The 13,206-nt window shown below is 39.3% G+C and overlaps 1 protein-coding gene across 5 annotated transcripts; it reads right to left on the bottom strand.

Annotated features, from left to right (window-relative positions):
• Positions 1–104: 104 nt before the first annotated feature.
• gramd2ab (GRAM domain containing 2Ab) lies at positions 105–12,248 on the bottom strand. Of its 5 annotated transcripts, XM_078083103.1 has the most exons (13): positions 12,010–12,136; positions 10,920–11,049; positions 8,987–9,100; positions 6,594–6,651; positions 4,732–4,804; positions 4,425–4,528; positions 3,540–3,638; positions 2,761–2,832; positions 2,635–2,694; positions 2,415–2,550; positions 2,215–2,308; positions 1,536–1,637; positions 105–1,435 (listed from the first exon to the last, which is right to left on the bottom strand). In XM_078083103.1, the coding sequence occupies exons 3-13, from the start codon at positions 9,088–9,090 to the stop codon at positions 1,387–1,389; spliced, it is 951 nt and encodes a 316-aa protein (XP_077939229.1). In that variant the 5' UTR covers positions 9,091–9,100; positions 10,920–11,049; positions 12,010–12,136; the 3' UTR covers positions 105–1,386. The 5 variants fall into 5 exon arrangements, with proteins under 5 accessions (XP_077939229.1, XP_040018189.1, XP_040018188.1 ...); XM_040162255.2 differs by lacking the exon at positions 10,920–11,049 and having other exon boundaries at positions 12,010–12,248; XM_040162254.2 differs by having other exon boundaries at positions 214–1,435; positions 2,415–2,694.
• Positions 12,249–13,206: the final 958 nt, after the last annotated feature.

The raw sequence follows: 13,206 nt of genomic DNA, 5'->3' as shown, positions 1-13,206 counted from the left end.
GTATTTAATAGGATAAAAGTGTTTGCACGGTGCTCTACTGCCCCCATGAGGCGGGTTAGAGAACTCTTCACCTGGAGGCGTGTGAACTGTATTTATAAATCATATTGATCTTTTGTTCTTTATTTTCACTTTATAATTTGTAGAGTAAATAACAATTTTTAGATAAGAGTAGAAGTGGAACGTTTATAACTCAAGTACAAGTACGAGAGTACAGAAGTTTATATTACGTTTATTCATCCGCCCAGTATTTGAGCCCTTAATGAACCCCAAGAGAATTACCCACAAGTGACTGCAACATGCCGTTAATACGGGATAACCAGTGAGAGGACGTGTGTTCAGACTGTCATAAAATGTTACATTTCAAACCGTAAAGATTAAAGATGGAGAAAAAACACATGAAATCAGATTTATCAACTATTACTTATAGCAATTTTTAAAAGGAAACCGTAAAGCATTATTTCAAAATACCTCCCATCTTATGAGGAAAAAGCCTGAAAGAATTTCAAATCATAGAGTAAAAGTATGAAATAAATCCCCTCAATAGTAAATCATATTTTTTTACGTTCTCATGGTGACATGTAGCAGCAAAGTGCTGTCTCTTCATATTTACACTATCTAAAGCCCACTCTGACACCACTGACCAGGTGACTTCAGTGACACCCTGGAGGTCAGGGGGGGACGCTGGGATTGGGCCTAGTCATTTTCCCACAGACTTCTATAGGACCAGCGGAATCGCCCCCTGGTGGTCAGAAGAGAGAATGCAGCTTTAACTCACAAAGCTCTCACTTCACCTCAGACCAGTGGTCCCCAACCCCCGGGACACAGACCCGTACCGGTGCGTGGGCTCGGCCGCACTGAAAAAATAAACAACTTGACTTGACTTATTTGAAAACGCAAAACTTTCAGAAGTTTCAGGAGTCACACTTAAAATACAGGTTCATGTTTTCATGCCGATCGTATCTCTTTATTTTTTCGTGTTTATCCGCCACACCTTGACCAGTCGGTGAGATGATAAAGGTTGGGGACTTCTGATCCAAAGAACAGCTGAGATTGATTTAAAGGTGTAAATGTCGTCTAAGTAGTTTATAAATAAATTGGACATGTGACCTAAAATCTGTTAACCTTAAACTGTGACAAAGTGTCAAGTAAATGTACATTTATGCTAAATGTAACTGAGGTGTTACACGTCTCCAAAGCGCAACCACACGCAGACACACACATCTGTTATGTAACAGCACGCCGTCGTCCCTCCGGCCTCCTGACCTCTACGTGACCTCTCGAGAGGTCGGACCGTTGTGTCTCTATGGCAACCAGGTTAACCCTGGCCCTCGATGGGAAATCTATATAAGTGAAGGTTTTTCTTCTTTTACTTCCCGATTGGCTCTGTCAGGTTCCTGTCCTCTGATTGGCCAGCCAGCAGGGCAACTCTCCACATCTGGATGAACAAGAAACAAGAAACAGAATGGTAATATAACACGTATATAATATAATGTGTATGACTCCCAGATGTGTCTGACTCCCAGATGTGTATGGACCTGTCCCTTAGCGTCGGCTGGCTGCTGAGGAAGCTCATCTGCTGCTCCAGGCGACACACTCTGAAGGCCAAGTAGCAGGAGGAGAGGACCAGGAAGAAGACGCTGAGACAAAGAAGTCTTATTATAGGCATATGTATATATATATATATATATATATACATAGATACACACACACACACACACACACACACACACACACAGTGTATCTATTATACTGTTTATGGGGTGACGGTGGCCCATGAAAGACACCTAACCCCTAATTGCTCCCCAGGCAAAAATGTAAATAACCATGTTAAAAATGCAATGTAAGTCGCTTTGGATAAACGCGTCACCTAAATGACCTGTAATGTATCATATATACACGGTCACAAACATTATTGAGTTCAAAATGGCAAAAAAATAGATTTTTTTCCCGTCCGGTTCCTTGGAGAACTCTGTAGAGGTTCTCTGAGGAACCTTTGGGGGTTTATCCAGCCCTGAAGGTTCCTTGTGGAACCAGAAACGGTTATTCTGTGGCATCGCTCTGAAGAACTGTTATATTCACACATCTGTTCCGGCTGAAGTATTTGAAGTATTTCTTGATCACGATATTGTGCATATTACTTTCCCATCTTTGTGTGAGGATTGTGGAAACATTTTTGTTGGAATCAAATGTTACTTTAGCATGTGAAGTACTCACAGCAAGATGAAGAGTTTCAGCAGCTGGTACTCCATGTGACCCAGTTCAGATACTGGTTCTGCCAGCAGGATGGTCTCTGTCTCCAGACTGCTGTCTGCACACACACACACACACACACACACACACACACACACACACACACACACACGGGTCAGTGATTCGGTAGAGGTGGAGGGTTGATCGGGGTCAGCTGGGCTTACCTGTGAGCGTGTGCGTGATAAAGGGCGTGTCTGCAGCGAGGCCGGGGGAGGAGCTTCCCAGAAGGTCTGGCAGGGACGAGGACACAACCGGGAGAGAAGGCTTTCTCCTCCACTTCAACACTGCCGGGAACTCATCCTTAAAGAGACGCCAAGAGAGGGGACAGCTGTCAAGGGAGGGGACAGATAGCAAGAGAGGGGACAGATGTTTGGAGATATTTACCATGGAAAGAGAGATAGGTTCCTCCAGAAACTGCTTCAAACTCAGACTCTTCCCGTTCACCTGCAGTCAGACAGGAAGTCAGATAGGAAGGCACATCACACAAACAGGAGCTACCAATACACAAACCTGCAGGTGAGTACAGATTCTCCGGAGGACGTCGTAGACGCTGTCTCTGGACAGCAGGGACACAAACACGTACTGCAAAGACACAGAGAGGAAGGAGTCTTTCTTCGCATGAAGCGCTTCAGCAATTTGGTTGTTAACATCTTGTTTTGAGATGGCTAACTCTGTGGTTAGCACGGTGGGGTGGTTAGCATGGTGGTGAGGCGGTTATCAGCATGGTGGAGGTGGTGGTGGAGTGGTTAGCATGGTGGTGGGGTGGTTAGCATGGAGACCAGTCCATTGAACCCTGTCTCTCCCCACAATGCCAGCTGGGATTGACTCCCCCCTGCGACCCTCTGAGCAGCATAGAAATTACCAAATTGTGTTTTTTTGCAACCAGAAGTGACAAGAGGGCGGAGCTTAATACAACCAAAGTTGAACAAGATGTTTATGAGGCAGCCAAAATATTAACTTAACTGAAAACACACATGAAGGAGTTCAAGACAAAAACAAAAGCATCCCCTTATTTACTTGCAAAGTGTGTATACATACATTTGATATGTGATGTAAAAAAAAGTATTTCATTAATATATTAAATTAATTAATATCATATAATAATTAAAAGTCTGACCTGTTCAGCAAAGAAAGAGTATCAAGCTTCAATCAGTGTTGTATTAAATATTAAAAAAAACTCAACTTGTATTTGTCTGAACTGTGTAGAAACCGAAAGTATTTTTTGTATTCTAATACAAAGTGATTTCAAATGGGCAGTAAACATGCATGGTGTTGATAAGAGGCGGTACCTTCTGCGCCGTATCCATGGTGATAGCCAGGCCGTTGGGCACAAGGCCGGCGGTCCTGTGTTTCTTCACCAGACGAACTGACACCACCGGGATGCACACCTGCAGAAAACACTTATTGTGAAAGGTAGAGCAAACACTTCCTGTTATAATACAAAAAAGTACATTCTCTGAAGTATTTGTGAATAATTTTGAGGTATTTATCGTTTACACATCTTTTTGCTACTTCTACTAAATCTATTGTATTTTGTTATATACTCAAACTATATCATATTATAAAAGTATATATAATGAACAAGTAAAGGATGTTGCACTATTAAAGTACCAGCCCTACTAAGGACTAACCCTAATCCTAACAATAAAAATAAACTCTACATTTAAGAGCCACAACATTAAAGTGATTAATTTGATACATATTATTTTAAGTGCATTGGGATGTTAATACCTTTGTACTTCTTTAACATCAAGTTCTGACACACACACTCGTGACATTAGGCACTGGAACACACGTTTGTCAAACATATAGATTATTATATATAGACATATATAAATGTGATTTTAAACACATATTTGACTAATATCTAAATTAATATCCCGGTGGTGCTGTGGAGGATGTAAACTAACTGATTGAGGTCTTTGAAAGCCTCAGATTCCAGTCTGGTTTGACCCGAGGACTAGTTGGTGTTTAATCCAATCAGGCAGATTGTCCTTCAACATGCAAACTAAACTCAATGATAACATGTATATTTCATATTTCAGAATCTCTGTATATGTACAATATATGATACATAGTTAATACATACATATGTGTATACATATATAATATACATTAGAAATGTGATTTTAGAGTCAGAGAGAGAGAGAGTGGAGGGCGCTTCTTTCTCTCACCTTGATATCTTTACCAAACAGGTTGGCGTAGAAACAGAGCCAGTTCCTGGAGATGTAGAGTCGTCCCTGCAGCAGGATGTCTCGCTGCAACGCACACGAATACACTACAGAAGAAGAAGAAGCAGGTACACAGGTGATGAGACTGAAAGAGACCCTCAGTCTCTGATCAAATGGTCTCATCCTTCTGTCCTGGAGACAGGATAGGAGCTCACAGTGGATATAGAAGAGGGGAGGACAAGTGATATAGAACAGGTAAGAGACAGGGGATATAAGACAGCGTAGAGACAGGTGAGAGACGGGTCCTCACCCTTCATGAGGATCTCGTCCTTGGGGACAGTCTGGAACAGTTTGTGGTACTGGGAGTTGTACTTGCTGACCGTCTGTGGAGACAGTCATATGTTCCTGTGATCGTACGGTTCAAATCAATTTAAGTTTCTTTGTTCACTTCCTGTCGCTGCCCCTTTGGACAGGTGATTTTTTTAAACATAACTGCTTCTCAGCTGATTTATGTGGTTGAATAAAATAAATGAATAAACGCAAAGGTTTATGAATAGAATCTTTAATATGAACCTTTATAAATATTTATCAATAAACTTGCTGATTTGTAGCCTCCGACCTGCTACAGAGATAAAGAAAATGACCCTTTCACTTGAAAAGCATCCACCACATTAAATGTTTTTCTTTTTTTTTCTTGAATTTAGTGTGATTATATTCAGACTTATAATAATAATAATAATGTCAATTTGTTAAATAACGTCTGTACATACATTTAAGGCTTTCTGTCATTAAACACCACGTATTTGGATTTATTAAAGTACTCATCACCTTTTGTTTAACTACCAATAAAACTTCTGATTAAAATTTCAAAGCTGCTCATATCTCATAATGAAGAAACTTCACGTCCCTCCCTCTGAAGAGGAAATATTGTACGTTTGCCTGGGCGCCTTCATCTGTCTGCTTGATTAACAATTACAGATTCTGATAATTACACCAGTGATGTTTAGTATTTAATATCTGACACATGGTTTTATTCAAGACGGTATTTAATTATCTAATGAATCTGGTTGTTGAGTTTATTTCTGTTGTTTTGTGTTGTGGTCTGATTGTGGATATTGTCTTATTATCATTAATAATGATCACAATACGACAGATGTTTTCTCTTATTCTGGAGGGGCTGATCAATAACTTTGATTACTGATACTTTTACTTCTAACAGACTACTGGGATAGTTTTGGTTGGAATATTGTTCCCTGTGTATTGTTCTGGTTCCTGATATGTGGCTCAGAGGTTACATCATCTAAATACACCTGCGCGCCTTTATTCTCTCAGAGACTTCCTGACTTCCTGTTTCCTGTGTGAAGCAACAAAGACTGAAACAACAGAAAAGCAGAAGGTCGACGCCGCCCCGAGCCTCTGAAGAAGGATTTAATCTGTTCTTTATACCAGGGGGAAGAATCGATGATACTAAAATCCTCCAAATATGAAACCCAGAGCTCTTATTTGATTGGTTGTATTATTATTTATTGTTAGTGAGCTGAAACACTGGAGCTCTTTGAGGCTTTGAATGCAACTAGGTACGTTTACTCAAGTACTTTTAGGGTCCTTGTACATACATTTCTGCTACTTTTTACTTCACTACATCTGAGATGAAATATTGTATTTTTTACTGGACTACATTTGTCTGTCAGCTTAATTTTCTTTTACAGATTATAAAAAGAAAACAAACCGAGGTCAATTTGGCTCTTTGTTCTATAATAATTCTACTTAAAATGAGCCCCCCTTTACCAGACGAACACACAAATCTATGGATAATTAAAACACAAGAGTGTAAATCATTCTGCATTATTAATATCCTAAATCTTTTGTACGTTTTACTTAAATGAAAAACATTCTTACGTTTTTTTTGTTTTCACCACAGACCAGGACACATGTAAATGCAATTAATAGAAGTAGTAGAAGTACAACCATAAAGCTTTGTTTACTTCAGGTACTCACAAAAGAACATTTTTCTTCGCAAAGTAATCAAATGAATAAATGATCAAAGGCGTTAAGAAAGGAACTCTGTCATTCTTAGATATTTCATTTGAATCTGTGGACTCAAATGTCTGATGTAACTTGCGTGTCTCTAGAAACTTACACCCTGTGTGTGTGTGTGTGTGTGCAACTCACTGATCCTCTGTAGCACTTCTTCACATCTTCGTAAGAAAGGTCGTCGATCAGCTGCAGCCTGAAGGACATTAAATGTCTCCTCATCAAGAGACATCTCGTAACATCATAAGTCATGAAATCACATCTAATGAAATTAAACCTCAGTTTACATATCTCAGTTTAATAAAAACCTGTGCAGAGAGCTTCAACTCAACTGCTCTCAAACACACACACACTTTGTACTTTGAAGTACTGTGACTCAACTACAGAGTACTGAACAAAGTAGCAAATAAAGTACTGAGTAAAGTACTTCTTCCTTCACCATCATTATGATCTTTGTAAAAAAAAAAAGAAAAGGAGATCCGGGCCAAAAGTAAAAACTCCCGTCAGCCACTTGTGTTCGTTAGATCCACTGGAGCATGGAGAGTGTGTGCGCGTGTGCATGTGCGCATGTGTCCCAGTGGACAATCACTCCTTTCACACACTCACACGAGATATAAAAGAACTAATTATGCAAACAGTTTGAGTCTGAAAGCAGAAAGTGGAGCACAGAGAAAGAAATGTTGGATGTTTGATATTTTAACAAGTAAAGCTGCGCAAACTTTGTTAAGTTTAAAGTTAGAAACTTTACGATAGATATTGTTTGACTGACATTTGTTAAACTAAAGTTTACGCACACACAAGGACTATTTAATATGAATAAAGATAAAATCACTCAACAAGAGGGACATAAAATACATACGTTGGATTATATAAACATAACTCAATATAATGTAAAATACAAATATCCAAAGATTAAATATAACTTGCTGGCACGTGATTATTTGAGAATTCAATGTTAATTAAAGCATGCAAATTGCTGCTCTGTTTAGTACTGTGTCGTGTGTGTAGTGTGTTTAGTGTGCGTAGTGTGTGTGTGTAGTGTATGTGTTGTGTGTGTAGTCGGAGAATTCAGATTCACAAAAGTCAATAACATTTATTTACATTTCAATTTCTGCCTGTTTTGAATCCTGCAATTTCAGGGTTAGTTTGTTTGTAGCTCTTAACCACACACACACACCCAGCCTGTGGTTCTGCAGCTTTGTACGTGACAGGAATGACAGTAAAGAAGCTTTCCTCTCTGTTATTGTCTTTCCTGCACGTCTTCGTGTCTTTCAACCGCTGCCAAACACACACGCACACACACTTTGTCAGGACTGATGAGGGAATTGGTTAATTGTGGGGAGGGGGGGGGGGGGGGGGGTCTGGGAGTGAATTATCAAGTATCGCCAGTGAGTCCCCTGCATCCATCAATAACAACATACAGGTCAGCTCACTGTGTGTGTGTGTGTGTGTGTGTGAGAGAGACTTTCCACAACATCTGGATCGACCTGCACGCTCTCCAGCTGGGAGTCTTGTCGAGGTCTACATCTACATTTTCTTGTCAGGTGAGAACGTAACATGAGGGAGGAAGTTTCTCAACAAAAAGCTAATATCTGTATTTGTATCAAAATACACTGTATATATTATATATATACCGTACCCATAACTAACATACAGGTTTAGTTAGGGCTTGCCCAGATTCACAGTTAGGGCTGGCTCAGGTTTGTAGTTAGGGCTGGCTGAGGTTCACAGTTAGGGCTGGCTCAGGTTTGTTAGTTAGGGCTGGCTCAGGTTTGTAGTTAGGGCTAAATTATACAATTTGTTGTTTGTTTCTTTACAAAACATTATATACTTAACTTATTTTCTTTACAGGGCTTGTGTGAAGGTAATAAAGTAGCTCCTTTAATGTGAGATGATTTTACAGATGACAACGATCCCTCCTCTCTACAGTAAAGGTTTATGGCCTCAGAGTTAATTCTTAATTAGTTAATTTAGTTTGTTGGTCCTCTGGTGCTCAAGGAATATAAAAAATATAATATATAACGCCTCTGTTCTCCCTACGAGAGAGTTTAAACAAAGCCTCACATCCCCAGGACCATTACAGACATTATGCTCAACTCCTCCCTTAAATAAACACTTTAACGGACATGTTTTATCTTATTGTTTGTTTATTATGCTCTATATTAAATGGTATCCTAAACTTTTGTTTATTATCAAGTCTTTGCAAACGTACCTTACAATGAACCGTTTGATTCTAATGTAATTTGCATTTTAAATGAAACTGTTATGTTGTCCATCCATGTGGAACATAATCCACATGGATTGACGGATCCTCCTCTGAGGGGTCTTCCTGTTCCGATGTAAGGGTCAAAGGTCAGAAGATGTCTCATATGAGCCAATTTTAAAGCACCCTGAGGCCAATTTGGGGTTTTACTTTAATAAATATGATTGAAATTGACAGGTGCAGTCCGCATACGGCTACGCCCCCTTTTCTCTATATAAGGTAACATTTGGGCCGAGAGAAGAAAGCAGGAAAATTCGCAGTCACTCACCTGAAAGGCAGGGGGCAGTGTCCATCCTCCTCCCTGGGGGGCTCCATCTCATGGGAATGCAGCAAGCTGACATCATCACCCGGCTCCATATTCTCAGACATCATCGTTGTGTGCCTGAAAGGGGGTGAGGGGGGGTCTTTTAAATAAAGTTTTTTTAAATGTACCACACTGTTGCTGAAATGAGGAGGAGAGTGGCCGGCAGAGCCAGAAATGCATCATTGGATAACAAGATTCTAAATATAGAAGTGTGAAGAGATGAGCCCGAAACACCTTCCTGCTTCTGTTCCTCCAAACACCACCTTTTACTTTGACTTCCTTCTTCACGTAAAAAAGGACGAATCAAGTCATACTGTCAGTTTAGACAATGGGGGAGCGTGGAGGTTTAAAAGCTGAAAAATACAACATCATAAAACGGTCTTTAAACACATCACATGTTCAATTGGGAACATTTGGGATATTTTAGCAAAAAACACTTGACTCTTAATTTCTCATTTGAGAAGTTGCCTTGAATAAACAAACTGATTGTTATGATTATTGTTATTCATGTTATTGAAATTATTATAATTGAGGTGCTGGATCTGTTTCTTGGACTAGTGCCACAGTGTGGGTTTGTTTCCTGTTTTATTTTGTAGTTTCCTGCCTGTCGTGTCCCTGGGTTGCCCTGGTGTGTTTTCCCCTGTGAGTGATTGTATGCCCGTGTCCCTGTCCTCCCCAGTGTATTTGTAGGTGAATCCCTTGAGCCAGTCTATGTTGTGTAGTCTCTTGTTTGTTTGGTATTCCTGGTCCCCGTTGGCTCCTACGCATTTGGGTATTAAAAAAGTAGTTTTGTTTTGGTCTGAGTTTGAGTCCTCCCTCTCCCCTGTCTCTGGACTTCCTGTGTGACTAGTATTATAGTAAATACTTTGAGTACTTTGAGTAGTAGATTTAGTACTAGAATAAACAATCAATGTAGTCACACTAAATTTAGTATTCTGTAGTAAGTAATACTGTGATTGTTGTGGTATTAGTACTAGGACTAAAAACACACAGATTAAGACACTGCTGGGATATTCTCTCCTCTGTTTCCATGGCAACGGCATAAGAAGGAGGCCGTTCAGCTTTCTCGCCGTCAGTTCCTCAGGATGGAACGGATGTCATACGCTACAGGTGCCATCGGGCAGCAGGGTGATGGATTCCTCTCAGGGGCTCCTTTACATCCCATTTACATGTTTACATCAAAAACAGAAATATGACAGCTTGTTGATCTTATTCTCAACGTTGTCATGGCAACCTCTAACCCTGTTTATGTATGTATTTTTACTACTGTACTAGTACTGTTACTACAGTACGAGTACTAAAAATAGAAATGGGTATTGAAAATATATAAACAGTTTAAATAACAATGATAAAACACAAGCATATAGTAATAATAATAATATATATAGGAATATTAATTTACAGCATCAATGCAGTAGTAATAATTCTACGTAGTTATTATATTTATAGATTCAATTGCATTTCTACACTTTCACATTTTTGTATTGGAGCATTGTTGACGGGAGGAATTATCTATATCCTTCTCCAGTAAATATATTATATAATTATTGGTAAAATAATAATATAGTAATATATCTGATTTTAGAAATAATATAGTATATGATATCATAGTAATCATTATTATTATAATATTCTACTACCGGTAAATAAGTAGGTTTGTGCAGTTTAAAAAAACCTCCGCTACTCACGCCTGCGTTGGTAATTACTATAAATATAACTTCATATTATCTAGGAAACAAAGGTTTGAGATCATCGGGACCAATCGAAACAACCACGTCTGATACCACCTGTGTGGTGAGGACCACCTGTGAGCAGCAGGAGACATTTCTATAAAGACACTCAAGGACCAAAGGTGGAAATTAACTACAGTTGCCATGGTAACAGGTATGATCCTCACACTGCATCATCCCCAGCAAGTACTCCTCCTGGTTTCCATGGAGACCACTGTTGGTTTCCACGTCTTCAGGGGGTAGCGGGTTTAACCACGCGGCCAGTTTCTGCACACGCCAACAGGTTCTGTGTCAGTCCTTTCAAAATAAAGGAGGAAGGACTTTGTGACCGGAGACACATCTTGTTCAAGGATGTCACTGAAGATTCACTGAGAAACCCATCTAGATAAAGCCCTTGTGATGGAAAATCGTTCTTGTTAGAATTCCATGGGTGGGTTCTAGATAAAGCCCCAGTGATGTAAAACGGTTCTTGGTAGAAACCCATGAGTGGGTTCTCGATAAAGCCCTTGTGATGTAAAAAGGGTCCTGAGTGGGTTTGGTTGAAAGACTTTGGATTGCACCTCTTGAGAGGGTTCTGGGTAGACCCTTTTTACAAATGTTAGGTTCTAGTTGTAGTTTTATTTAACACGCTACATACATGAATCATCCAAAGTGATGACATCATCCAGAATAAAGTCATTGTTGTGTCCAAGCAGCAGAATCTATGCAAAATCTAAGAAAATAAGATTCACATTCACTTTCATCTAAACAGCAGATGTTCACAACTGTGTCATGTATGTACTTTATACTGTCCTGCATCTCAGAGGTACAGTACACAGTGTACATTGTACTGCATCTCAGAGGTACTTACATTTTATGCCAGGACTTTTTGTATACATAAAAGGTAGAATAAGTAGGCTACTATGTATTTTTATGTAAAAATAAAAATGTAGAAATAGAAGTGTAGAAATATTCTGATGGAATAAATAATATATATATATATATAACGGGCACGAAAGTACAATTATAAAAAATATCCTGAAAGTTCTCATTATACAGAATAACATTTATTCAATTTTATGGATATTTATGGATAATAAATTGTTCTATTTGTTTTAATTATTTATATTTTATATTATTAATCTGAAATGTACATCGTGACATTCCTTCACTCGCTCAGTTACCATAAAAATACTGATACTAATACCACACCAGCAGTATTCCGCACGCTGGTACTACCGCCATCAGCGTTTTGTTTTTGTACAGCTCGATTCTTACCGTTGGTACTCTCCTTTCTTCAATCAGGTCCGTCGGTGTACTGCAGGTACCCGGTCCATCCGGCAGCATTGAGCCCACGGACACACCGACCGGAGCTGCTGCGGGTCGTCCCCGGACCAGCTCCATCAAGGTAACGACGACCAAACATGGAGGACGCGGCCTTCAAAATAAGAGCACAATATATGCAGATAAAAGGGAAAATAAAAGCGTTTGAATGGTGGAATAGTCAAAGGTGATGTTATCGCTGTACGTTATTTATTCAGGATATATTTAGATAATCAAGGTTGAAGCCCATTGGACAAAGACGGACACACTAAACCTTGCTAAAATTGCCTTTATTTTATTTTGACTTCCTCTTTCATTTTGGCAGAGCATAAAACCAATCAATAAAGACAGTCAGTCAGTAAACCTGGCCTCAGGTAAGCTGTCATGTAACTAAACACACAATGATGGAAGATTCCAGATTGTTACAATAACATGAAAATACGAGACGCATTTAAGAGTATAAAAATAAAATGGGAAGCTTTCTGTGCTTGGTTTCTTCCGGTCTAAGTGAAGCGTGACGTCACCGAGGACGCCACTTCATGGTCTGCTCTTCAATCAAACGCCCTGTGAGGTTTACTTAACGCCGAGAACGTTTTCTGTCCTGACACGTGATTCATGAGACAGTGAGGCTTCAGACATCCGGAGGTTTATTTCCTATTTTATTATATTTATTAAAAAGGGGCTTTTGATCTGGAAGCATCTGTAAATAATAAAATATTATCTGGATGATTTAGAAAAACATGAGAAAAAAAAGCTTAGTATTAACTTGAAACTATAATATTTTAACATATTTAGAATGTTTCAGTGAACTGTCTTTTTAAGGGCTCTGCCGCTGGGACGTTTATCGGAGCAGCAGTGACCCCGCGTGGCAGAACTACCACACTACATGACGTCATGAGATACGACCTGGGTGGATGTTTAAACTCTTAACAGGAGACTCAGTCGCAAGCGATTTTAAGGTGCAGATTATTTATTTATTTATTATCCGTTTTACACTCATTATGATGCAGGTTTGAAAACTGTTATTTTCATTGTCACCAATGATCCTGCAGTCCTCTGCAAAGTTTAGCAGAATGATCTGAGCTCACTTTAAGATTAAAAGATAAATTCATCATAAAGGAGTAGCCAGACAATAACGGACTTCCTGTTGCA

Source organism: Gasterosteus aculeatus, chromosome X (assembly GCF_964276395.1).
Source record: "Gasterosteus aculeatus chromosome X, fGasAcu3.hap1.1, whole genome shotgun sequence".
NCBI classification, from domain to species: domain Eukaryota; kingdom Metazoa; phylum Chordata; class Actinopteri; order Perciformes; family Gasterosteidae; genus Gasterosteus; species Gasterosteus aculeatus.
Note: the sequence above shows the minus strand (reverse complement) of the source record. Positions and strands in the feature narration are given on the sequence as shown.